General features: G+C 39.4%; 4 protein-coding genes across 8 annotated transcripts; 1 reads left to right on the top strand and 3 right to left on the bottom strand.

The window, feature by feature from the left end:
- Positions 1-1,260: 1,260 nt before the first annotated feature.
- On the bottom strand, positions 1,261-7,304 carry RB195_020508 (uncharacterized protein; the record flags this gene model as incomplete). Of its 3 annotated transcripts, XM_064188839.1 has the most annotated exons (8): positions 1,261-1,407; positions 2,589-2,735; positions 3,195-3,247; positions 5,633-5,670; positions 6,356-6,471; positions 6,901-7,038; positions 7,101-7,176; positions 7,297-7,304. In XM_064188839.1, the coding sequence occupies 8 exons, from the start codon at positions 7,302-7,304 to the stop codon at positions 1,261-1,263; spliced, it is 723 nt and encodes a 240-aa protein (XP_064044718.1). The 3 variants fall into 3 exon arrangements, with proteins under 3 accessions (XP_064044718.1, XP_064044720.1, XP_064044719.1); XM_064188837.1 differs by lacking the exons at positions 1,261-1,407; positions 2,589-2,735; positions 3,195-3,247 and having other exon boundaries at positions 5,490-5,670; XM_064188838.1 differs by lacking the exons at positions 5,633-5,670; positions 6,356-6,471; positions 6,901-7,038; positions 7,101-7,176; positions 7,297-7,304 and having other exon boundaries at positions 3,195-3,239.
- Positions 7,305-8,767: 1,463 nt separating this feature from the next.
- On the bottom strand, positions 8,768-10,408 carry RB195_020507 (uncharacterized protein; the record flags this gene model as incomplete). The annotated part of the gene is made up of 7 exons (XM_064188836.1): positions 8,768-8,930; positions 8,983-9,095; positions 9,266-9,403; positions 9,468-9,622; positions 9,738-9,845; positions 10,132-10,304; positions 10,398-10,408. The coding sequence occupies 7 exons, from the start codon at positions 10,406-10,408 to the stop codon at positions 8,768-8,770; spliced, it is 861 nt and encodes a 286-aa protein (XP_064044717.1).
- A 1,238-nt stretch (positions 10,409-11,646) lies between these two features.
- On the bottom strand, positions 11,647-17,127 carry RB195_020506 (uncharacterized protein; the record flags this gene model as incomplete). 3 transcript variants are annotated; one of them, XM_064188835.1, is made up of 8 exons in its annotated part: positions 11,647-11,762; positions 11,879-11,967; positions 12,026-12,097; positions 12,562-12,773; positions 13,145-13,224; positions 13,292-14,395; positions 14,448-14,520; positions 14,619-14,687. In XM_064188835.1, the coding sequence occupies 8 exons, from the start codon at positions 14,685-14,687 to the stop codon at positions 11,647-11,649; spliced, it is 1,815 nt and encodes a 604-aa protein (XP_064044716.1). The 3 variants fall into 3 exon arrangements, with proteins under 3 accessions (XP_064044716.1, XP_064044715.1, XP_064044714.1); XM_064188833.1 differs by adding an exon at positions 14,897-14,981 and having other exon boundaries at positions 13,292-14,803; XM_064188834.1 differs by lacking the exons at positions 11,647-11,762; positions 11,879-11,967; positions 12,026-12,097; ... (3 more) ...; positions 14,448-14,520; positions 14,619-14,687 and adding exons at positions 14,779-14,803; positions 14,897-14,985; positions 16,546-16,566; positions 17,059-17,127.
- A 5,393-nt stretch (positions 17,128-22,520) lies between these two features.
- On the top strand, positions 22,521-25,913 carry RB195_020505 (uncharacterized protein; the record flags this gene model as incomplete). Its single annotated transcript, XM_013443566.2, has 5 exons — positions 22,521-22,614; positions 24,351-24,423; positions 24,581-24,688; positions 24,829-24,924; positions 25,805-25,913. 5 exons carry the CDS (start codon positions 22,521-22,523, stop codon positions 25,911-25,913), a joined length of 480 nt encoding a protein of 159 aa, XP_013299020.1.
- Positions 25,914-27,641: the final 1,728 nt, after the last annotated feature.

Here is a 27,641-nt window from a genome sequence, read left to right as displayed (position 1 = left end):
GTATCCGGAATTGACATCGTTTCCTTTTGTATGTTTTCTCGAAACCACCTTGACAATAAGCTGAAATGCTCGGAAACAAATCTCGAAGCTGTACATGCCAAAAAACAACACCATCATCCTAGAAATTCGATTTTTATGGGGGAGTTTCGACGGCGTTTCCAACTCTATGCACGTTGTTTTTGGATATTCGGCTCCGCTATACTTAAGTTAAGGATATTCGAGACATTTTTAATCTTGATTATTTGTCAGGTACATACTAAAAACGAAACCACAATCCACAAAATGAACAAATAAAGACAGGTGATAAAATTAAAATAAGTAATAAAAGAAAATGAGTAAGAACAAAAAAAAAAGAAAATTAAGTTAGTCCAGCATCCTGTAAATCCACAAAATACCAGTGGATGCCTGGTTCCACGGACGCACAGCGTCCATTCACATTATGTCACTGGGACGTAATCGAGAGTGCTTGCTCGGAACAATTGTTTTCTAGCTGTTTTTGAATTTTTCTTCGTCTTTTTTTCCTGTAAATTCCTCTGTAATATGTGGTGAGGATAGTGATGAATTTTCTCAACACAATGTATCATTTATTTGAAGATACACTATTAAATATGTGATTGAAGTTAATTTTCTTCATGACTTTTCCAGAACTTACCTGAAATCACCGGATTTCAATAGTTCCAGCATGAAAATTAGTAATGATGTCAAAAAAAAGCAGGACTAGTGACGTGATTCTGGTTCTCTGGAGCTGAGTGCTTCAACGGCTATTCTAACACGACGAATAGAAGGTCCGGGTGTAGCTCTGCATAGATCTCGACGACTTTTCTTTCGACAAAGAACTCTTGGTGTGAAGAACGCACTAGTTTCACTGATTTCAGTTGACCGCTGCCGGATATGCAATCTTCATTGTACTATGATAAATTTGGGATTTCTTCCCATTTAGAGGGACTGAAAAATTGAATTTCTTCACGTTACGAGTACGAATTCTGTGACAAAATAAAGCTAAACTAAACTGAACTCCTTCTTGATTATAGTGTACCAACCATCTCTGACAACGATGAGATCAATTGTGCATTCACACTATTTCCATAAAATGATATCTCGTCTGGCTTTATTCAGCTTTCCTATTCAACAAAATCATAAACTATACAACAAAATGAAAGAATAACAAAGAATATGGAAATAATTACTGTTTTAACAACATGCAGCAATCATTTAACTCTAGGTAATGTGAGCGTCTTAGACATAGCACTATCCAAACACCTAGAACTTCTGACCAGGATCCGGGTAGTATACAGGAGGAGCTGGAGAGGGTTCTGGATAATAGACTGGAGCTGGAGGAGGCGCAACCGGCTGGTACATTGGCATCACTGGCTGGTACATTGGAATTGAAGGTGCGGCTACATTTACCTTTAAACAACGGATTTATTGCACGAAGAAAAAACAAACTGGTGAAAATCCAGTTCTTCCTGAGAAAATTAATTCGAGATTATTTCAATGACGGAATAGAACATAGAAAGAAAACAAAAGTAGGGTTTTATTGTTAAATCGTTACTCTTTCTTGATCACAGTGTGACACTTCTAACAAAGCTACTCGCCTGCAGTCACTTAGTACTTGTGGAGGTTTATGGATCTTCTATTCGTTCTAGCAAGATTTTAGCAGCCAGCAACAAACTGACAGACAGTTATAACAGAGAAAGCAGCTTCACTTCAGCTCTTCTCTAACGTAACGTGATTTTAACTCGGCTTTTTCCCATCATGAAAATTCCTGATATGTATTTATAGTCGAGTCAAAACGGCATGAAGCATGGTGCGTTTGCGTAAGCTGCTGCGTGCGAAGCGGTGCGTTGTAACGTAACGCATCATAGATGCCGTCGGAGCCGGTGTTTCGACCCCCTTCAATTTTGGACGGTTGGCGACTTCCTTCACTTGAGCTACACCCCATGTGTTAGACTCCCTTCACCTGAGGAAGGTTCGGCTCCTCCCTATCGCACCTATGGTTTGGATCGAGGGGAGACCCTTGGTAGTACCACACATCGCTGCAGTTCGCGATGATCCCTCCTCGATCCCAGCTCCAGCTCCGTCACCTTGAGCGCAATCGCTTGCGCAAATGCACCAAGCTTCAAGACGTTTAGACCCGACTATATCCCGGTTTTCATCTACAAAATTACTGAACAAGAACAAGAGGGATTTTGAAACGCCGCATCAGTAAAAATCTATCCCAACGATATAAAACTGAGCTGCTCCCAGAAAAGTTATCTAGTGGATACAAACTCTGCGTTTTTAAGAAACTACGAGATCATCAATCAAGGATCATGAATTGTAAAGGTATTGGCATCATATCAGCATTAAGTCTTCCTTGGACTCGCAATTCTCATTGATCCTCACGGATGGCAAGTACTAATAAAAAAACGTATTTAATAAAGAAAATATTCATCCCTACACACTATCGGGCACAAAATAGAGCGTATTCCAAAAACATGGCCACGGTTAATGCAATAATCACTAAGATCTATAAGGAATGGATAAAATTTTGAGTAGGACAGTGGTAGGGATAAAAAAAAAGAAAAAAAGTTGCTTATTACACTCACATTTGTTGTGACTCTCAGAGATTGCTTATTCTCCGAACAAATCACAAATACTGCGTGAATCATTCCCGGAATAACTCCACAACATGTAAGGATCACATTAATGAGCAGATCCGATGTGCATCCAGAATGACACATGACGGCAAGCGGCTGAAGTGGAAATAAATGGCCTAACATTCCGATATACTTGATTAATAATCTTTCGTATGTTATATGCTTTCACGGGGTTTTCTCGTCTTCTTGCAAAATATTGTGGTGTAGTAAGTTCGTTCAACTTTATTTGAATTTTGAAGTAATGTATATGTTGAAAAAAATTAAACTTCTTTACTGTCTACTGCTTCATTCGAACATTCTTTCACTGGTCTCCAGCAATCACGAAACTTTTTTCAACAAACTCTATTTCGGCTAAGCTTATGTTTACTGCAAAAATTCAATTGAAACGCAAATTAGAGTGCTTATGGTTAATATCGGCAGTAAGCTACACCTCAAATCTTCCTCAATACAATCACTTTTTTAAAAGTTAAACATGGAATAATAAAATAGTGAGCAAGGAACACAACCACAAGATATTTGCGGTGCCTAGTAAAAATGAAAGACACAAATTCTTACCGGAGCGAAGAAAGCACAGACAATTTGGCAGAAACGGCAACACATTTTTAGTGCTGGAAAAAGAACGAAGTAAACACAAAAACATGGAGTATAGTGAAAAAAAAATTAGATTGTCCCAAAAACGAGCATTTGCAACTGACTAGTAACAAAGAGGAGAATGAGTAATTGAAAAAGAAACGTGATCAACAGGAACTAAACAAAAAAAAACAATGTAAACAACAATGTAAACAATGAAATGTAGAATAAATCAGGATCGCGCATAGTAATGCCCATGCCCTGCAGCAAAGAAAGCATCAGATTCAAACGAAAAAATCGTTCTGGGACCAAATTTGGAATCTCTACTGGGCTATACTGTTGAACGAGATTGCTAAAATAGAGAAATTCACAAATATTTTTGGGAATTCATCTAAATTTTTGTACCGATGCAATAAAACCATCACAGACAGCTCCGCAAATCAATTTTAGTAATTCTATGACTGCGCAGCCATAGAATTACCAAAATGAATGTATAAATGTAGCAATATATGAAAATTAGCAACGAGTTAAAATTTGCTGTGAAAAAATGGGCCTAACTATGACTATGATTGTATTTTGGAAATGCTGTAATGATCGCATACTGATTGATCGGCGAGATCACAACTTATTTTGAACGCGATCGATAAAGCGAACCTTTCACTATCCATATAAGTTGGAGGACATTGCAACATCAGACCATAAATCTTCATCACAAGGTAATATCATAAAGAGAAAATAAAGCAAAAGGTTAAAAAAAGATGGATAGTTTCTCCCCTACCGAGACGATGCATTTTTAGATCAGCCACCCCGAGGCTCCTCAGTGGGGAGGAGAGGGAATCCAAATAAAAATACATGACATTATGTACTAATAATGTTAGGGAAAAATGTAGTTGGGGGGAGGGGAAGGGAACTCAGTGGCGCCCTCATTTCCCGAGTGCTCTAACCTACTTTTTTCTCGTAGTAACTTTAGTATACATGTCATAATCCAATATGCATGATACAATACAGAGGGTCATGTATACAATACAGTATACATGACCCTCTAAGACTAATGCTTAGGCCTTAGGGCCCCGATTGATTTGATTATTTACTTTGAGAAATAGTGGCGCCAGTGAGTGTCCCCCAACTACATCTATCGCACAATGTTATGTAAAACTTGGTAAAAAAATAAATTAAATAGTAAAGAAAGAAGAAACTGTTTTAGGTGATTAATGAGGCGATAGATATTAGAAATCCTCACATTCTCCCCCATGCACATCATAAAACAAATGAAGCGGTACTTTTTTGTAAGAAGAATGACTTATTTGCTGTCTCAAGGACCACATGACAACATATGTTCGCTCATGTGATCGCGGTGTGCGTTCGATTGGAGCATGGTTTTGTATGTCTTCTAAATTACTGATCCAGGCACGTCAAATATGGTTATTCGGACGTAAATTCAGAAGTGATTCTCTATCGCAACTTTTATCTTTGCTTGATTTCACAAATCTCTGCATTACTATGTGGTGATTGGAACGCGTCACTACGTTCACTTCAGTTCACAATCGTTTGATCTATACACAAACGTGTAACTGGCCAATGACTTGCGGGGGCTAGCCGATGTGTCAGCTCAGTGCTTTTATCCTCCCAGGGAAGCCTGTAGCCAATTCAAGGCACCGGAGGAATGAAGAGTTTGGTAGGCGCTAGGGCAGATTCGAACCTCCGACCGATTGTGAAGACAGCGGAACTTCTAACCGAATGCCCTACACCAGCCCCGTATCAAGAGAAGAAAAGAAGAAAAAGAGAAAGAAGAGAATGAAAGGAAAGGAATTGAGAAAATTTCATTTTTATAGGAAAATCCGATTAAAAGCAAATATTTTATCGTTAAGCAGAGGAGTACATCAGTGTACTATTAACAAGCAAAAATCAAATGTAGTCGCCAAGTAATTGTTCAGGAAAATTCTCTGGATTCGTTTGGATTTCGCCAATTCAACTCATTTTCTTTATTACTTACATAGAGAACTGTTCAAAATGTTATTGTCATGCTTTGGCTATCATTTTTAATCCAATTTTTTTTTTTACTCTCCGCTAACTTTTTCGAACTCAAAACTATATCTTTAGAACAATAATATAATATGTGAAATACCCTACAGATAGGACATGAAGTACGTAAATACATGACTTATAAAGCGTATAATTATAGAATATAACACCTATACATGAAGTGTTTACAAAGTAAAAAATAGAAAATATGCATAGAAATAGCTCTGAAAAAAGAGGGTGTTAATTCCGAAATGTTCCTTAGGGATTTACTAGACGATGTAAAGTGAGGTTCTTTTCACATATCGAGAACAACTGAACATTGCAGGGGAAGAAGAACATGAAAGAAGCGGACGCGACGCGACTGTTCAGATGAGCCGCACATTTCGCTTTCGTTGACCAACCATTTGCGAACGGATTGAACGGTTTGACCAACCAATTCCTAAAGGAAAAAATTAGCACAAACTCATTGAGTTTACAGTTAGTTGAGCTGTTATCACATTATTGTTTAAAATATTCTATAAAATTCCAAAGGGCAGGTGTAGCGCAGTCGATGTGAAGTTTCACTTTGGCTGCATGATCGATGGATGGGTTCGAGGTCGGTCTATTCCCAACCAAGGATTTCATCACTCTGTGGTCGACACCTTAGTTCTTCTTAATTTCCTAAGAACCCCAACCGATTTCATTATTTACTTGGAGAAATAATGGCGCTATGGCGCGACAGATTTCAAATACTCTAAGTGAAGGATCATATACAATAGATAGGAATCGATCGACAGAAGAAGACTTTGAGCAACGAAGGAAATTTTTATATCTCACAGTGTACAACTAATTCGCCATAAGAAAAAGCAAGGTTGCATAAAACTAACCACTATATTACAATAATTATCAAATACATTATCTATATTATTACGTTATTACTATTATTATATATTAACTAATACATTGCGTTATTATGTTGTGTTATATTATTATATTATCGACTGACTCAGCAGCAACCATGCTTTAAAATAAAAAGTTAATTACTTTTTCAGTTACTAAACTATTTTACTCACTACTTAAAAAAAACTACTTACAAGTTACGTAAGTTAAAAGTTACTTAAAAAATTATTATTTCTTAAACTCACACCGCCGTTGCGTTAATTCCACCACTATTGACCCATTGTGGATGATGGAAATGCTCGTCCAAAGTGATACCAACCCAACTCCACGTGTTAGGTTTCGAATATTCGGTCGCAAATCTCTAAATCCATGTTTTTCACTCAGACTATAACATATATTCAGGATGGTGTGGTCTAATAATTATTTGAATGAAAATTCATTGAGGTGCCTATTTTTTCTATTATTATTATTATTATTAGGTTTATTATTATTAATTTATTCATATGATTGATTTACTTCTTATTATGCTATATTACATATTATACCACATTATCGTATTTATATTGTGTCATTATTTATTATTTATTACTATACTATATATTGTATTATATCATCATCGTATTAATATCATCTATTAGATTTTATTAAAACCAAAAAATAATATTATAAAAATTAAAATTAAAACATTATTATATTGTTTTTATTTCCTTATGTAATCAAAATATTTGAATTTTATCTTCCATTAACGAAAACAACAATTTAATTGCTGCTCGTAAATCTGCTAACTTACATATTCCTCGAGATTTTCCGCTAAAAGAAGTGTACCACCGAAATCCCAACATTTGATTTGTGCTTTTTCAAAATCCATCAGTGGATTGTCCATAAAATAACAGGAATCGTGATATTTGTGCCAACCATTGGAACATCCCTTTAAAAAAATTCCCGTACAGTTATTCTCATTTTCTAGAAGAGGAAATGTTGAGGATGAACCTGTGTTTTCTCATCACGCAGAGGAAATGCGTTTGTTGCGTGGAAAACAAGAAATGCGTAAAATAGCGTATCGAAGCTGAAAAATGCAACTTATTGGATATTTTCTTGTTTGTTGCTTTTTTCTTCTCAGAAAATAATAAATTTAAGAAAAAATAAAAAATAGTACGGTATATAAAATAGTGTAACGAATAATTACCTGAGCATGATTATTGTTCCTGGCTAACAAACACAGAATCTTCTATTTATAAATATGAGTTTATGCTTCCGGCATGACAACACTTCGTTGAGGACACCATTAGGAAGTGTTTATGACCCGCCTTGAGGAAACAAATCCACGGGAAACATCTCCCAGGTATCATCGCCCGAGGAAATACTATTGTTCACCTAATTGTTGACATCGAAGTTGACCTTTTTATTATCACCTTTATTCACTTTTTTAATTATCAAATTTTATTTTATTATCGAACCTTTTTATCAACATCAAACATCATTCATCATCATTTAACCTATAGTCTACGAAGAGGCGATACGATCCACCTTTTTTAACTTTGCCCTCTATCCCATTTTAATTATATATTTTTAGATATAACCAGAATCTACCACAGACAACTTGTTCGAATAAAATTTATTGAAGAGAAAATAAATTTTGACGTATTTTTCCTGTATTGAACCTGTTGCGGTCCTGTCCTAGAGGATAAATCTAAAACCATTCTTTGTTATCGACTCAACTATCTGGAATCTTTTATGGTACCAGCGCATTTATGTTCCGTAGCAACAAAAAGGTGTGATGAATTTGTTGACGGATGAAGATGGATGCACAAAATTTACGCAAAAAAATTTAAATTCACTCAAATTCTTGAGAAATCGAACCTCCCGTATCATTGCGACCTCTTTCAGTTTTAAAGGAACTTCTCAGCTCACCACCACCGCCGTAGAAAAGAGTGTGTGATATTAAAATCGACAGCAAAGGCATTTTTTTTGTGTGGATCCGTAAGCCTTCAAGCGCTTCTGCCATTCTTATTAACGTTTAGGTATACCACACACAAGATCTGTTCCGGACACGGATTCCCATAGTTTCCATGATATCACATGACAAGTACATTTAGCGTTAAACACCGTTTTTCGATAATTGTTATAGTTTTTGAGTGGCGCAGAATTTGAAACTACCTGATCTCCCACTCCCTAGAAATTACCAAAGAAACCTGTAGTCAATAAATTGTCGTTTACTTGCCGCTTTAACAATTAAACTCGTAAATTTCAGAGTTAAATGAATGCATAAAATAGAAAACTCTCAGGAATACCCTTCATTCATCACTATCCAGAGGCACAGCAGGGCAAAAAATTATGTTGCTTTTTACTTCACTATTTAGTATTTTTTTTTTTCAATTTCCTCGAACCTTGATTAGGATTAAGATTAGACTCGCAAGATTGATGAGATTGATTGAAATTCTCTAACAGATCTTTGCTGGTTTAGGATTTTCTCGCTAGTGCCGTGTTGATAATTCCTCAAAATTCCAATCAATCCTCATCTTGTTATACAGAAACGCATCAAATTCGCATAAATGCACTGTGTAAACAATACTTATTGATTATATATGTTTATTAAGTACAATGGACAACAAATGTCTCAAATGTACAACTCTCTTACTGGTTGAGATCAGAGCTTATCAATTGTTTAGTTTCTTCTCACAAATCGAATAGTACTGATAGGAACACGGATAGAAGTAGATGTAGTTCGACGCGGTTAGGTCCATGTTATAGTAGGCAGCACACTTCGACGCAGATGTCCATCCATTCGACATCGGCGTAGACGATTTGATCAGCCAGTTCCTGAAATCGATCGATTTAATGGATGTAGAGATCTTGATGTACTCACACTTACAATCTTGAAGTATCCAGTGCTCCTCCTTGGAACTGAGGTTGCCCAACATCGCTATCTCTGACGATCCCAGTCCAAGTCCAGAAATAGAGCGGAGTGAACGACATCACCTCATCCTAAATTTTCTTTCTTGAAAAAAAAGACTTAAGACAAAAGAAAAAAAGACAAACTCTAATACCACTCTCTTATTTAATTAATCTTTGTCATTACATTCTTCCGGTTTCGTTATAATCAGTTTTTTTTAAATTTTAATTAAGATCTTAAAGTCCGTACTCAAGCGACCCACCCATTCCTCCATACTGTCGGCAGCAAACATCCCGGCTCCTTTTGCAGCACATCGTTGTTTGGCGTTGGTGTAGTCAAGTTTATCCATTTCAATGTAATAACACGATTCACCATAGCTTCTCCAACCATCCGGACATGCCTGGAATATCTCCGTAGGATTTTGAGAAAAGAAAATCAGTATTTCCTTAATCCTAGCCTCCAACCTCAACGTTTCCGAACGCAACTTGGTTATCGTGGACCACTTCATAGCTGGGAATCGGTACAGGTGCAGCAGCTAACTCCTGAGCTGGCTGTACTGGCTGCTGTCTAGCCGTACCTCTTCTACTACTACATCCACCACAACAGCAGCATGGTTGTTCTGGAAATTATGAACGAATATTTCAGAACTTATACTTACAATTATACTCGAAAAGTAAATAGTAGCTATTGAGCCTTCACTAGTTCTCTTTTGAAAAAATCGAAAAAAAAATCACCTGGAGCAGGAGTCGTAGTTGTAGTGGTAGTTGTTGTCGTAGTGGTAGTGGTGGTAGTAGTGGTTGGATCCTCATAGACTTCACAACAGCTACAACAACAACACGGCTCTGAAAGTTCATTAACATTATCAATACCCCAATTAACACTGTTTATTATTTAAAAAATATTTAAATTTAAAAGTTTCAAACTAATAAACAAATGAATTTAAAATTTAAAAATTCGTTTTTTTTTGTTTATTGTTGTAATTAATGTAATTTGTTGTAATTTGTAATGTAATTAGTTTCTTTATTTGTTTATCAGTTTAGTATTCCAAGTAATATTTATTAACATTATTATCATTTAAATTAATGTGCCTAAACATAGTTACCAAACTTCAAATCTGATATTTCTCACCACTGTATGCAGGTGTTGTTGGGGCAGTGGTAGTGGTTGTTGTTGTTGTTGTGGTTGTAGTTGTCGTGGTAGGATCCTCCTGTTCACAACAACATCCACATCCACAACCACATCCTGATTTCTGGGCGGGATATGAAACAGCTAGTGCAACGAGCACAGAAATCACCAGGGTTCTGTAAAGTTTAATTAATTTGTAATTTTAAAAAGATGAGAAGGAGCTGTGAATAACATTCGAGTAGTTCTAAATGGTTGTAGGATGAACTAACCTGAAAAGCATAGCTGCCTATTCACTTTCGAAGAGAGAGTAGGAGGTATTTATAGTGAGTTGAGGTCAGCTGAATGCTTCGAGCATGAAGTAATTGAGGAAGGTTGATCGTTAATGTCGGCATGGCCTGGATCTTGTGCAGTCAAGAGATTTTCGCACATGAAACACATATTAGGTCGACAGTGCAAAAGGCTAGCGCGTTCCAATCGGACTCGTTGTAGAGAATGGCGCCCCGGAACGCTCAAAACCGCATCTTCCAGGAAGTTTCTTACGGCAATTAGGATGAAATGAATGGGATCCCACCCGTTTCTGTAATCTACGATCCAGTATAGTCTTCGACAATCGGAAATCCATATCACGCCAGGTTACAACTTGTCGGTTACACCCAATTAGCTCGGGTACCTCATGAGCCTCCCTCTTCCCAGGTGTTGTGATTCTTTGCGCAATAAGATGGCGACGGTACTCTTTCGATCCTCCTGAACCTTTTCCACCCTCACTTTTATGTGCTCCAATCAATGTGATGTATAGAAATTTCTTCGTAGGGACGTGGTATGACGATCATCACGGGGTCACACTAGGTCCCTTTCGAAGTATGAAGAGAACGAAGCTGCCAAAGTTATGCTCAAAAATGACGATCTTAAAGGCAAGATACCACGAGTGTGGTGAGCGAATACGCGGGAAAAGCTAGAAATACGGTTGTAGATTGCCGGATCGTGGGTGCCTCCATCTTTCCTTTCTTAATCGTCATAAAAAAACGGCGTAGGAGCCACTTTGATTACTACGAGACGCTCCTCTATGTAGACGATCAGGTCTCCTTAGCAGTCTTTTCATTGGTTTCACTTGAATATTCTGGTCAGAAGGCACAACTGATTTTCGAACGCACACACATGGATACGTCGTGTGTTTAAGGGTACGCGTTCTCACGTGCCTCGTAGGAAATAATGTTGTTCTAACGTCGTTTTTTACGACGATTAAGAAGAGATGAGCGGAACCACCCTGAATTCCGCAATCTACAACCCTATTGCTAGCTTCTCCCTCGGTTTCCCTCACCACGTCAGATTCATCACTATGTGGAGGAATTAGAATAAATTCTTTATTTCTTTCTCCTTTCCTTCCTCCATAGTGAATTCCTTCACTTTGTGGAGGAATTAAAATAAAATATGAAGTCAATAAATAATCCGATCAATAAGCACTCAATAGAACATCAGCAATTAGAATAACCAGTATGCGAACATTTATTGAGAATTTCTTTAGAAAACGGCAAGAATTTTATCGACAACTTTTGAAACGTCTTTTTCCGAATAGTGATCCGTAACGGTGACCGCTTCCCCTTTCGGTGGAACAACCAATGTACCCAGATCAGCGCCTAAAACGAAAACCAACCACACTAATGAATTTCTAAGATTTTCTTCTGGGGGCAAAACTTTTTACAAAAGTACGACGAACAGAAATGAACAGTTTTGCTAAGGAAGAAACACTTACCATTCAGGCTAACAGCGACAACTCTCTTGAAATTGTTCATGCCTTTTGGATTCAGCTTTAACGTCTTTCTTAAATTATTCGCACTCTTTCTAAATAAAAACAAGGCAGCCATTTTTTTTTGAATCCATGTGAACTAAATCGACTTACAATCCGGAGAAGAACACCAAACAATTCGCATTTTTTTCTTTGTCACTGGCGGTGTTAAGGTTTGAAATTGCCCTATAATGATCATGGTATTAAATGAAAATAGGGGAGGAAATCTCCAAGGTTGTTCCCAACTTTGTTTCTTTTTCGGGAAAAATCAATAGTTTTTCTCAGCTATTAGATAGAAAGGAAGAAAAAAATGAAGAAAAGGAGGGCTCCAAATATTAAGATATTTTTCCGGGAAAAAAGATGCACATTACTTCCACTTTAGAAAAAAAAACATGTAGTGTTTTCGAAAAAATGTAGGAAAATGGAAATTGAAAATAAAAAGTGTTGAGGTGCTTTCAGTAACAAGAAAACTATATTTAATCGACAAACGCATCTTTTTAGCGCGTTAGTAGTAGTTTTTAAATAGGGTAGTTTTCTTACTTACTTTTAAAAGAAGGACTGAACAGCTTAGAAAAGCTAGTGACAATTGAGGTGCAAATTCCTCCAGAATCTCAAAAAAAAAAAGAAGTATTGAGACTTCTCAAACTTACCCGCTATTTGTAAGATTGGGCTTTTCAAGATCTTCGTATTTCATTTTTGTCATGACATCTTCCACAAAGCCAGCAAAGCTATCCTTCATCGTAGTGAACGTAGTTTTTAGACCTTTTGGGCCGCTCGTGTAACCGTATGCCCATGATACAGCTTTAGCATTTTTTGTGGTACTGAATAACCTTCTACCGACTTCAATCATAAACTTCTTTTCCTGAAAAACAGGTTTTTTTTCAGACATGGAGATAGATTTTCGCAAACATAGATAAGGTTTAAAAAAATTTGTTGTAATCGATAAATAATAATTGATAACGATTATCGCGACTGAAACCATTCTTTAAAGTTAATGCAAGCAACCAACAGCTGAATTCAACATTCAGTACTGTAAAGGGAACAATTTTATCATAAGAGAAGGGTTAGATGCTTTTGGTCGAATAATGCTTTAGCCCTTACATATCAGCTCAGAGAGAAGAATGTCTCAGGAAAACCGCCCGAAAACTCGGTTAACTTGTAAAGTTTAGTTTGCAAAGACGAATTAATCGGTACGTATCAACAGCACTTTTTTCCGTGCACACAGATAAATACCTTCTCGTATGCTTCTTGTTCACTGCCAAAGTTAAGAAGATCTCCAGCAAATAGACAGCTTACATTCGCACTACGGTAAACTGGAAAGACGATCAGTTGGAAAGGATGTATATGTTGCACGACAAAAATAGATAAAACGACAATCACCTTTGGTGGTTCCAAAAGTTTCTGGCTGTGTGACGAGTTCTGTGCTACCTCGCATCTCCTCCGTTGATAGTGCATCTGTTACAATCTTGGTCTCAGCCGTGAATCCTTCTGGTTCTGTTGACTGTGTGACTCGCTCAGTTTTGCTGTTGGTTACTTCTGGACGTGGTGGGTGTGTGATTCGCTCAGTCCTGCCGTTGGTTACTTCTGGAAGTGGTGGGTGTGTGATTCGCTCAGTCCTGCCATTGGTTACTTCTGGACGTGGTGGGTGTGTGACTCGCTCAGTCCTGCCATTGGTTACTTCTGGACGTGGTGGGTGTGTGACTCGCTCAGTCCTGCCATTGGTTACTTCTGGACGTGGTGGGTGTGTGATTCGCTCAGTCCTGCCATTGGTTACTTCTGGACGTGGTGGGTGTGTGATTCGCTCAGTCCTGCCATTGGTTACTTCTGGACGTGGTGGGTGTGTGACTCGCTCAGTCCTGCCATTGGTTACTTCTGGAAGTGGTGGGTGTGTGACTCGCTCAGTTCTACCAATTGTTACTTCTGGAAGTGGTGGGTGTGTGACTCGCTCAGTCCTGCCGTTGGTTACTTCTGGAAGTGGTGGGTTTGTGACTCGCTCAGTCCTGCCGTTGGTTACTTCTGGACGTGGTGGGTGTGTGATTCGCTCAGTCCTGCCGGTGGTTACTTCTGGACGTGGTGGGTGTGTGACTCGTTCAGTTCTGCCGGTGGTTACTTCTGGACGTGGTGGGTGTGTGATTCGCTCAGTCCTGCCGTTGGTTACTTCTGGAAGTGGTGGCCACGTTACTCGCTCAGTCCTGCCGTTGGTTACTTCTGGACGTGGTGGGTGTGTGACTCGCTCAGTCCTGCCATTGGTTACTTCTGGACGTGGTGGGTGTGTGACTCGCTCAGTCCTGCCATTGGTTACTTCTGGACGTGGTGGGTGTGTGACTCGTTCAGTTCTGCCGGTGGTTACTTCTGGACGTGGTGGGTGTGTGATTCGCTCAGTCCTGCCATTGGTTACTTCTGGAAGTGGTAAAGGTGTGACTCGCTCGGTCCAACCGGTGTTCACTTCTGGTTTTGGTGGATGTGTGACTCTCTCCGTCTTTGCTGTGGTTTCTCCATTGGTTGATAAAGTTCTTGTCACGTAACCTGTACTTACTACGGTTTCTGCACTCGGAGTGGTAGGAGTTCGTGGTGTTGTTGTCCCTTGATTGGGATGAGGTACTGGTATTCTGTTGAATATAAACTTCTTTTCGAACGTCCTTTTATAAGTATAAGTAGCAATGGAATCATTTCCTAATTTCGTGAATGAAGAGGAATTTTTTATTACTTCAGCAGAGAGTTCTTCCTCTGTTATTTTGTACTTCTTGTCTTTGCTTTCGAATGTTCGTGAAATCATGTTATTGCTCTCAGATATAGAGTTTGTCTGATTTGAAGGACAGAGTGAGATGGTGTTATCGCCCAACACATCACACTTCCGAAAGTTGGAATTAGGCACGATTTTGCTCACCGCTTCTGAAAATATCGTTTTCAAGTATATCGAAGACATTCAGCCGTGTGAGTGCCACATTCTATTTATTTTTCACGTTCACTGTGTTGAACGTTCACCTGTTTCTCCATGGTCCGCCAAAGGTCCGGATAGAACGTTTTGGAGAAAGATTGCGACCAGAATTACTGTTTTTGGAATCTTCATTCCACTGAAATAAGAGAAATCATACGCATTATCAAAATTAAGGCCATTCGAAAGTTAAAAGTAGCACCCCACAAATCTGAGGTGGTACGAATTTTAGGTAGAGTATTCGTATACGGGATAGCAGATTATGGAGAGGGGGATGATTCCGTGTATTTCTTCCTAATTGCCGTAAAAAACGGCCCGGAAGATATGGCTTCGAGCGTTCCGGCGCGCTATTTTCCACAAAGAGTTCGATTGGAGCGCGCCAGCCGTGTGCACACGCCGCATATTCCGAGCCGTTTTTCACGCCAATTGGCAAGAAATGAACGAAATCACCCACCTCTCGTTATTCTACGATTGTTTTACGATTTCCGTATATGAATACTCCACCTGAAATCCGTACCACCCCAGATTCGTGGTATGCTGCTTTTAAGTTCGCTAGCGCACACATAAGTACGAATAGAAAAACAGATGAGATACACTTGCTGCTAATCTGGCAAGTACGTATCTGAATTTCAGGTGATGATCTCCGACGAAAAGAAGCGGAATATCGATGGACTCGGCGGCTACAGACACTACAGGAGAGATCTGAGGAAGGGAAACTTTGGGGGGGAAGTCTCTGGTCTGGGTCTCGTCTCGTACAAGACGAACAGCGAAGATTATCAGTAACTGCTTGAAAATCATTTACTGCCACATTCCACAAGATAGATAATGCGTCCGCACACGTGTCAAAGTCAACTACAGATTTGCTTAATGCGAAAGGAATCGAATTTCTGGTGTGGCCGAGTTGTTCTCTAGATACTGACCCGATGGAAAATTTATGGGGTACACTTGTACACATGGTGTATGGGAAGACAAGTCCTTTCTCCTCGATTTCGGAGCTGAAGGCCGCTATACTTGTTGCATGGCCTGATTTAGAGCAACCCTTTATCTTAGATCTTAGATAGGTCTTTCTCAGTAGCATGCAGAATAGAATTTTTGATGTTATTTACAACAGAGGCGATGTAACAAAGTACTGAATTTGTTTTTAGACGCTATTTTTTAAAATAAATCCCAGTTTTTATGAAGTCGACCTGAGATTTTGCACCGGCCCATTTTTCAATAAAAGTTTGCCGGACTGATCAAGGGTACGTCTATAGAGGTTTTTGCAAGTGAGAAATACAGTGATAATACTGTCTGGCTCTGGTAGTCCGTTCATGGGCTGCTATTATTAAGATCAGGGGTGGACCTAAGATTTTGCACCGCCCTGTATAACTTATAAAAGGAGCTCCTTATTAGCAGGAATGCGATAAATCACAAAATAAAAGCCTTCAAATAGATTCCACACAAGTCTCCTATATTCTGTATCTCCTAAATTATTTAAGAAATTATTAAATAAAAGTACTAATTTTTAGAATCCTACTATACTCTACTAATCTTCTTTGATCCATCCATGCAGCGTTGCATGGCAAAGAGTTTCATTCTCTTCCATAAAATGTTAGAAATTTTCAGAAATAAATTATTAAATCGGAGCGATGATGTTGAGACAGAGCGGGAAGGATCGGGCAAAGAAGCTACAAAAAACAAGTAAGATTTCAGCACTAACCTCAGTTATAGTCAAATAAAACTCAGTTAATTAGAAACCGTATCAGAGAGTTAGGAGGGTTCGTTGACAAATGACTGACTATGAGTCATTTATCAGAGTTTCTTTAAAGAAATCAACGCAAATGTCAAAATCAGACACGCCCCAAAGATTTAATCAGAGGAACTAGCACGCAAATGTTAGCAACATATAAAAACAACTAGAACTATATTAAACGTTTCGTGGAATACATAGCACTTTGAAAAAAAAGTTGAAATTCTCTTATATTTTTTGTATTATTATATTTCAGCAGTCTAATTACTATCATTATCAGCAACGTGTAGGCACTTAATGTGTTCTTTTTCCAGAAGGAGAGGGACCGCGACTATAAGAATGTCGTTCAGTACGTTTTTGAGATCATCGAAATCTTTAAAAGTTTTTTTTTCTGTTTTCGCACAGATGCTGCTTCCACAACCCGGAACAGGTGATAGTCAGCGAAAAGAAAGTACGGAGCTGTGTATAGGGAATGCGGGGCACGGTTGTCCAGTCCAAACCCTCCAGAAGTTGTCGTGCCACCTTTCCCGGTTTCAGGTTGCGCGTTGTCATGCAAAAATGTGACTTTCGGGGTTGTTGGGGCGTTTTTCGCACACATCATTTGGTCAACTTTTGAAGTTGCTTTTCACATAGAGATAGGAAGTTGGTTGTCTGATCTGCATCCAGCAGATTCCCAGAAAAGAACAATTTGCGAATTCCAGAAATTTTAAAATTAAAAATAGAGAGAAGTAAAGATATTAATATACGTTCTGAAGCAAAAAACATCCATTGCTTACGCGTATCCAAGACTCAGCAGATACGCCAACTTCAACCAAATACCGTAACACTTTGGGAACATTTTACAGACTTCAATAATTGTTTTCTTTAATAGAGCCGGACACGAGGCTGTTACAATTCTTTATTCGTGGCTGACGTTTCGGCACTATCGCCTTCTCCAGAGCCTGAAAGGGTGAAATCGAACGTGATTAATCCGATCAGACGCCTTATCCGCCCAACAAAGAAAGTCCTACGTTGGCTGTTTGGCCTCATAGTTACCAGTAGAAGATAATATTGTACCTTAGGATCAGCTGACTATTCTGCCACTGCTAGATACCTGTTTTGAGGTGACTAGCGGAATCAAATATCAGCCTTAAATAGGGCGCGAGTTCCCGCGTAATGCAGAGGCATTCTTCTTTGCGATTTATCTTTGGGCCCTTGGACTTGATCCAAAAAGCCTCCAGGGCCTTTCGCGCCGTAATACTAGGTTTGCCCGCCAAAATCTTAACTTGATCTTAACTTCAAAATCTTCTCCGTTATGACGCCACACCCTATGACCACCCGACTTTTTGATTTTATAGACTATAAGCTATTTTTCGTACGAATCATTGACACTTGAAAGAAGCATCTCTGTTTTATTGACTTGAGTTTGCTTTTGGCCTGGCCAATGTGAAATTTAGCCATGAGGAAGTACTGGCAATCGAAAGTAATTATCATTATATGATCCAGTAGGTGTTCTTAATTTGAGCCGGGCGCAAGGTTGTTACTATCCTCTATTATTGGCGAAATCGCCTTCTTCTCGAAGGAAAAATCGAAGGAAGAGAACGAGCGTGATTATCTGATCGGACGCCCTCTCCGACCAACAAAGGAAATCCTAAGCCTACCTTTGGTATCCAACGAAGAACGGAGAAGAAATACGTACGAAGAAGAAGGCAATTTCTCCGGAACGTTAGCCATCCATGAAGGATCGTAACAACTTCGCGTACACGGGTCAAATTAAAAACACATTCTGAATCATCGTCATGCCGAAGTTTATCGGCATTTATTCATATCATTCTTTATTCCTTATTATTTATTTTTATTCTTTATTATTTTTATTTCTATTTTTCATTCTTTTTTACTTGGAGAATAATTATATGAAAATGATAATCAATCCCGGATGTTATGACGAATACCAGAGGAAGTCAGAAAACAGTGGACCGGATCACACGAGCTTAGATTGTTGGTCCGTCAGTGGAAAGTGGGAGCAGTGGGGTTAGTGTAGCACCAGTACCAAGAAATATATGAAACATTTCAAAAAAAAAAATGTAAAGAAAACCTTCTTAGCTATTTCTCTTTTGTTTGTTTTGTTTTTCCGTCTTGTTTCCGGAAAGATGCCCGCATCCACATAGTTGGCTTGATAGTTGGCTACCAGTTTACATGATCCACGTCCTGAGACCTTTAACCTTATTAGTATAATAGGAATAAAAAGATAAGGTCACTGGTATGTCAATCCTCTTGGGATGCGCCAACGTATTTTACTGTAGTTCGTAAGTAAGTTCATTAAGGTTCCGAAACGCATGTTGGCCTACGTAACATCTTGCTAGAGTCAGCCGATAATCAAGACAGTGTTTTTTTTATCTTCTCAGACAAATCTGGCAACAATTTGTCGACTCCGAAGGGATGAAGGGCTTGGTTGGCACCAGGGCGGTGTCGAACCATCGGTCGTTCGGCTACAGCGGACCTCTTGCCGACTGCACTACACCCACCCCTGTGTTAGTATATTAATGTAGTCGGGTGAAATTGACAGGGAGCTTAGTTTCTCTCTTTCTTCTACGATGTCTCTAAAAGAAGAAAGGTGCAGAAAGATGACGCGTTCTAACGTATCTCGTAGGAACAAACGCTGTTCCCACACGGTTTTTTTAAAGGGCGATTAGAGGAAATTGAGTGGAGCCACGCTCCTATAGGGGATCCACACCACGACCTCTGTGTTTTCATCAGGTTTCCACATTATTTTCGCTACCTTTAATAATGTTTTTATGTTCATGGGTACTGGTTATGGTCATGTAAAGCAGTAGTAGTCAGGTATTATTGTATATTTATAATATCGTATCAAATTAAGTACAAACTAATGATAAATATGAACTATGGGCTAGATGAGCGGGGTAAAATAAAATATTATATTGACAGGAAATTGCAGATAACGGGCTTAGTCAACTGTTTTGACCTTTACCTGCGTCAAAGTACTGACTGAACGAGGTGTTGACGTTGTGATAGTGTGCTGACTTCATGACAGTTCGTTTTTTTTTCACAGTAATCTTAACTACGTGTATCGGTTTAGTTTAATGGGCTGTATTGATAATGAGGGACGGTTTTATTCCAACAAATTACTCATAAATGACATCACCACTGATGAAAATCGATGACGATGTCGAAGCAATAGGAATGGCCACACAATGGAATTCGAAGGCAGCGAATAAAGTGACATGAAAAATAATAACAAATGTATTTTACATTATTCCATTCTACATATTCTACTCGTAGTTGTGGTACGTGGTGGTCTGTTGCGTTACCAAGTCTAGCAAATCAGGAAAGCATAAGCCAATGTGTTGGTGTTTGAGTTTACCTATCGTTCAGATCCTTCCTGTAAGGTGATAAGGCGCTTGACAGAATAAACCACTGATGGCTTCGATCTTTCCAGGCTCTGACGAAGGTGAAAACGCCGAAACGTTAGCTGTTAATAGATATCAACACCAATCTTGGCCACAGCTCAAAGGTATCACCCTACAAATCTGAGGTGGTACGGATTTCAGGTGGAGTGTTCGTGTACGGGATCGTAGATTAAGGAGAGGGGTGATTCCGTGTATTCCTTCCTAATTCCCGTAAAAAAACGACCCGGAAGATACGGCTTCGAGCGTTCCGGCGCGCTATTTTCTACAACGATGTCAATCGGAGCGCGCCAGCCGTGTCCACACCCACCTCTACATAATCTGCGATCCCGTGTACGAATGCTCCACCTGAAATCCGTACCACCTCAGATTCGTGGGGTGATGCCGCCTCCAAGCAATTCAATAAAAAGCTACGTGTTCAACATGCCAGGATTTAAGAACACTCAAACATGGGCAATAAATGGATAATTAGGAAATGGATAGATAAATAAATAGTCTAGAATCATCGGGTAAAATGTAATTGGGAAGGGGGGACTCAGTGGCGTCCTTAATTCCCAAAGTGAATAATCAAATTAATCGAGGTGCTAAGGTCTGAACCTTAGTCTTAGAGGATCTATGACATGTAAACTAAAGTTACTAAGAGAAAAAAGTAAGTTAGAGCGTCGGGAAATAAGGGAGCCACTGAGTGCTCCCCCCACCACAAACACATTGTCCCCGAATCATCAATGTAGTTAATATGCTCTGCCGTTTCTCAAGGATACAACATAGTTTTCCAGTAGTCAGATTTCGCCACTACTATCTATATTCGGGTCACAACGACACCAACGAACTCGGTGCGCAGTTGCGTAAGCGGCTGCGCACAAAGCGTTACGGTGAAGCGTAGCGGTTAGGATCAAAAGGAGCCCCTTGGTAGTGGGAATCACCGCTGCAGTCCGCAATGCTACCACCTAGATCCCAAGTGCTACTGGGATCATCGCATCGTTCAAGCACCGTGCTTCACGTCGTCTTGGACCAACTATACTTCGCTTGTACTCTACTCATCCAGAAATTTCTGGTGCTTAATTTCCTCAACACTCCTCATCTTTAGGTTATCCAATTTCCTTGACTTAAGCTTGTTCATTGTTATATTTTCGAACACTTTTTCTTATGAAAAAAGAAGAAAAATGACTGAAAAATCGATGTTGTTCGTTAAAAATTCTCCCGATAGTTGAGTTTGAAAATCAGAATTCCTATTTCAGACATCGGACATTGACATAAAAGGCGAAGGGTCTAAAATTGGTCATCAAACTATGTTCAGCACATTTCCTTCACTTTGCAGCGGTTTCTGATGAGCTTAGACGCAGTTAGTCCTTTTCCATCATCGTGAAATCTCTCAGACCTCTCGAAAATATCGTTCTGTCCTTCATTCCCAGAAACCGTAGAACTTTTTTTTTCATCCAAATGTTTCTGCAACTACTGAAAGTAAAAAAACAAAATCCAATGTTGACGGCTTATTCTATAGTGGATTTTTGCGAAGGTGACTGTCTTATACCATGCTATAAATCCTGAACCGAACATACTTAACATAATTTCCACTCCTGAGAATCTTAAATAATCTTAAATACAGGCTAGAAAAAAATCACAAATTCTACAACACTCCGATTAGAAGAAGCCTAGAAAGCTTTACAAAAATTACAAAGATAAAAAATTCTGCAGAAACCCGATAAGAAGAAGTCAAGAAAACTCTGCAAATAGTTCGAAAAAATCGTAAAAAAACGAAATGTTTTCCGAAAATGATCTCATTCCAAATCATCGAGTGTCACACCAGCGACTAGCCACATATTAATACAAAATTGATATATACATCAGTTTCTGTGCAGTAGAAGAGATATATCCTGGTTTCCATTCCTTAATAATTGTTTAAAAGACTTCCCATACGTATTATATTATTTGGAAACTGTGCCTTTCTTGGATCCTAAAGCTTTTCCGCGGTTTTTTTTTAAATAATAACGACTAAGAATTTATTGGAACTGTGTGAACCATTTTTTCCCCTCCAATCTCTCGATCAGTTGAACCTCCCAAATCAAAGCGTTTTACCTCATTTACCGCCATTCGTTACATTTGATACTCTGTCAACATCCACTTGTTATTATCCCCGATGTGATCCCCGTATGAGCAGCGATCCTATGTAGAAGCCGGCCGACGTTGCCGCCGCTTCCACCGCCATATACGGGGAGGGCATGAGGACGTTTGTTTGCACAGATCTACCGTATACGGCGACCACGGTTGAGCCATCCCGTTAGGCAATCACTCAATCAAACTGTGACAGTCCGGTGGTGCAGCTGAACGCTGCTCACCTGCCTTAACAAACGTAACTTATACCGTGCTCACACCTTGCATCGTTTACTTTTTCTCCCGGGTCATTCTCCGGGATTTTCAGTTGCTCTTTCTCTCTTTCTTATTATACGTCCATGTTATTTTTTTGTACTCGTACCCTTCACTTCTTTGTTATTTTTTCCCTTCTCCTTATGTGCGTGGATAAATATTGCTCTCCTCCAGAAAATGGCGTTCATCACCACACCAACATTGAGCACACTCTATAATGCAAGCCTTTTTGCCGTTCCCAAACCAACTACAACTGAAAATGAGCAGCCAGGTGAGGATCCTTACACCAGTGATTGCTCTGAGCCGAGAAAAACACAGAAAAAAGTTTTTGTGGGATAAGAGGGCTACTTTGTGGCGCACAACGGCGCTCCATCTATCCTTGCTAATCCATGATCGTACACAACTGCTTGAATTAACGGTATGAGCATATCTAATTCCTTAGTGTCTTTATTTTCTTTAGAGATAAAAAGTCTGTCTGTATTCATATGTATGAACCGAATATTGATGTCAACTCCATGAAAAAAGCAGAAATTGATTGTTATATTCATTTCCTGCTATTCTGAGGAGGTTTTCATTTCCTTCAGAAGCTGCGAACACAAAGAGGACCCAAGAAAAAAATGTGTCTTCCCACGGAACGGTCATAGTGAAGAATTGAAGATGTAAAAATCGGATATTCGATGTAGTCCTAGTACAGAAACACATATCCCATCTTCTCTGAACAAATATCTTTTAAAAAAAGTGGATAAATGAATGAGAAGATGGGTTCCAAAGCACTTCCAAAGAAATAAATTCTCGACAGAAAATTACCTGCTCGCTGGTGATCCCCACCTCCCCCTGAGTCAGGCCAGCTAGATCCCATAAATATTGCTCGTTTTTAAGTTTCTAACAGACTAGTCCTTTTTCCTGAATCTCCAAGTGTTTAGTTAGCAAACGAACAGAATGAATTTTAAAAAGGAGCTATGGTCGGGTGAAAACGACCTGAAGCACGGTGCAGTAGCGAAAGTGAACGGGATCCTTGCTCCCACCACTCATCTCTACAATTCACTGTGGTCCCACCTCGATCCCATGTGTTAACTGCACTCTACTATACCAACTAAACAGATTGAAATCTAATGCACCGATCCTGATATTCATGAGATACCTCTATTTCAAAACTAATTTTTGTCTCCTATGATTGATTTATTTAGGTGGGGACTGTATATTTCGTTATGGATAACAAGCAACAAACTCGATCGATTGCTTTAAAGGCATCACCCCACGAATCTGACGTGGTACGGATTTCAGGTGGAGTATTCGTAGACGGGATCGTAGACTATGGAGAGGGGGGTGATTCCGTCCATTTCTTCCTAATGCCGTAAAAAACGGCCGAAAGATACGGCTTCGAGCGTTCCGGCGCATTATTTTCTACAGTGAGTTCGATTGGGGCACGCCAGCCGTGCGCATTATTTTCTACAATGAGTTCGATTGGAGCACGCCAGCCGTGTGCACTCGCCGTATCTTCCAGGCCATTTTTTTAACCGCAATTAGGAAGAAATGGACAGAATCACCCCCTCTCCTTAATCTACGATCCCGTATACGAATACTCCACCTCAAATCCGTATCACCTAGGGAATAGACCTCTGATGTACAGTTTTTCTTCTGTTTCGGATTCAACATCAACGTTATATGGCTATTATGGTCGGATCAAAACGACCTGAAGCTCGGTGCAGTTGCGTACACGGCTGCGCTCGAAGCGATGCGGTGCAGCGTAGCAGTCTGGATCGAGTCGGGACCCTCGCTAACGCCAACCGTCGTTGCAGTTGTTTTGAACCAAATATAATAATTTCCCATCAAATCCTTACTCAAAATCCATTTACTGGTAAAATCGATGAGACTAGAAAATATTTCTTGCACGCGTTCACTGTTGAAGCACATCTCATTTCTAACTGTAGTCAGATTTAGTTTTCTTTTTATGTTAAGAATAATTGTACCTTTTTCCAATGCCTTAAGAAAAAATCCTTTGTTCAGCTCCTAAACGGAAAATAATCGATCCATTCGATCCGGAGGCAAGCGTTCCACTCCCATATCAACTGGACGAGCTGTAAGTTGCACATACATCTCCTGTATATACGTTTATTTATATTTATATTTACATTCTGTGTATGTTTGGTTTTGGATCCTTTTAGATCACTATGAATGAGCTTCATATCTTCATTCATACATTTCATGTGTAACATTATGAGCTTTGGCCTTTCCAGACCTTACAGCACATCCGTATGGAAACGAAATGAACGTGAACGCTACCGTGTACGTTGCGTAAACAATGGTTATGAAGCGCTACGTAGACATTTACCGGTGTCCGACACGTGAGTTCATTTCTACATACAAATATTCAGCGCTAGTCAGAATCAAGGATTTCAAATAGCCATGGTGCTATCTGTTATTGTCAAATCAATCAATCAATCAATCGATCAGTCAATCAAGGACCTCTGATCAATTTCTCTAGGGAAAAACGTATTTCGAAAGTGGACACATTGCGTCTGGCCATTCGCTACATCAGACATCTTGAAGCCGTACTCAAAAATGAGGAACATGTCTATAAGTGAGTCACGTACCGAGGATTTTCCTTTGCAGAAAAGATATTCAGAGCCCGTATTTATATATTGTTTTAGTTACATATTACTATATTATATTACTTGTATTTATTTATTCAATTTATTTATCTTTAAAAGGATAAATAAGATGGAAACGGAACTACTGGTGACTTCTTCTTTCAATCATGTCTAGCAATACTATTCGGTTATTTTGTCGGCGCAAACTCAGTGCAACGTCACTTCGTTGCGGGACCCAGCCGTTTTTCGTGGAAACATTTCCAGTGTTAAGAACGTAGCGTATCACTAGATTGACGTAGTACCGAAACCGTAGGTTCTTTCCTACGAAATCAATTGAAACGTGTCACCTTTGTGCACGCGCTGCGTCCACGAGCGAGCGGTCGACAGTCAATGATGCCCCCTCACCAGTCTATTCAACTAAACCCAACGAAACTAGACTGCTGAAGGGACCGCAACGTGCACATAGGAATGCGTTCTAACGTGTCTCGTAGGAACAAGCGCCGTTCCCACGCCTTTTTCTACGACGATTAGGGGAGGTTGAGCGGAGCCACGTTAGTTTCCGTAATCTACAACTCGATTTCTAAGATTTCCCTTTGGTTTCCGTAAAATGTCGATTTCGTGATATACTGCCCTTAAAGTGAATGCAAATGTGTTTTTGCTGAGTGTCCGCGCGGACAAAGTTTCAAAGAAAAAACAACTTTAAAAGAAGACAAAAACCATCTTTACTCGCAACTTTTTGAACGAAGGCACGTTTTTCCGCCGGAGTGCGTCTATCCAGGCGGAAAACTTTCACTGGATATGGGATAAAATTTCGCCGGATATTTTTTTTGTGGGCTCGCGCATCGAGTGCATACATGTGGTAAATTTCAGATGCCGATGTTTCAATGGATTTGCGGAGGAGTCGGAAGGACACGTGCAAATTGACATCAACGTTCGAAACGTGAATCACCAACGTATAGGAAATGAGATTAAATATTGATACACAACATGGATTCCTTGCTGTTTTTCTTTTATTGATTGCTAGTCATTGTTTCAAGAACATTCCATCTATCGTCTAGTCATTTTCTATTATAGGTTTCATTAACGGGTTTTCAATTCTGCTCCCCGTATTAACTAAAGCAATATTTCTCTAGGATAGGTGATTATTGATCGATAGAGATTTGATTGCTGTGTTCGGTATGATGCGAAACATACCGTTCTTATGTACGTACATTTACGTGATAAAATGTGAGTGTATGTATTTATAATATATGACGCATTCACGGTAAATATGAAGAAATCCCCCGATCAATATTTTTGTGGGAAAAACGTGGCTTAAGCGAAAAAGAAGAAAGAAAACAAAGAAAATCCCTGAGAAGGATCAAGTATTTAGTATCGCCGAAACTTGGTAAATAAGAAGTGCTTTTTATACTTTTTAAAATAATTTCATACTTTTTTTACTGGAAAAATCAGATGTATCGCGTGGAGCCGCACAGTCATTAGGAATTCCGTAGTGGACCATAACGATACTTTAGTTCTAGTAGTTAATAATGGTTAAGAAAATATAACATAATAATAATTATGTAATAATACAATAACGACATAATTATCAATAATAAATAACTTCCAACAATTAGTCTAATTTTAATTGTCAATAGTTTTTTTTTTCGTACCTAGTTTCACCCCCGCCGTCTGCTGTCTGACCTGCTTCTCGTTACAGCTCAAATCCAGGTGCCCCTACCTGGGTGGCCAGTAGTTACTAGTTTCCCTATGTATAATTTAGTACTCTTTTAGTTACACATATGAAACATTCAAAGAATGTTACTCTTTTGGGGAGAAAGGCCAAGGGTTCACCGTGTGTCTCCGCACAGTCATGAATCAACGACTCCACTTCTATCATTTTAAAAATTCACTGCAAGGCTGAGCAGCGTTATGGTCAATGCAGTTCGGCGGAGTTGCGTAAGCGGCTGCGCTCGAAGCGGTGCGATAGAGCGTAGCGGTTAGGGGCGAGTGAAGATCCTTGCTACCTCCGTTCATTGCTGCGGTTAGCGGTTGTCCCAGCTGGATCCCAACCGCTTGCTTCATCGTGCCCCTTCGAGCGCAGTTGCTTACGCAACTTTACCCTGTCTCGTGTCCTTTTGAGTAGATCAGGTGGCTTTTTCTCTGCATTGCCGAAGAGGTTGACTTTGTAATTGTGGATATTGATTAAATACCTAGCATCTCAACCATTATTGTCGTTTTCAAAGAACTGTATGCAGCTCACGACATGTCGACGTCGTTCTTCATCCACCAAATTCATGATCTACCCATTCAGGAATTCAACAGTATTCGAACCAACTATGGAAGGGCGAGAAGGTAGTTGAGAGGCGTTCAAAACTGCTTCAAAGGAACTGTACGTGGGGCGCAGAAATCGCTCCTAGAGCATGAAAATCGACTGTTAAACTCGAATTGCGGAGAAGCTATTTCTCATGCTATCTTTTGTTCTTTTTTCTTTGAAATTATTACAGTATATGACTTAGCTATTCACTTCCAGGAAGCGTATTTGGAGAGCTTAGAAAGGTTAAGACACTGGTAGTTCCAACTCTTCCTTCCTTTTTTTTCTCTTAGTAGCTTTAACTCACATGTCATGGATTCTCAAACAGTAGATGCTTAGGTTTTGGAGCCCCGACTGAGTCAGCTATTTACTTCTAGTGATGAACTGTCCACTTATCAAATATCCACTCCACGA

The sequence above is a fragment of the Necator americanus genome, chromosome II, assembly GCF_031761385.1.
Source record: "Necator americanus strain Aroian chromosome II, whole genome shotgun sequence".
Lineage (NCBI taxonomy): Eukaryota > Metazoa > Nematoda > Chromadorea > Rhabditida > Ancylostomatidae > Necator > Necator americanus.
Note: the sequence above shows the minus strand (reverse complement) of the source record. Positions and strands in the feature narration are given on the sequence as shown.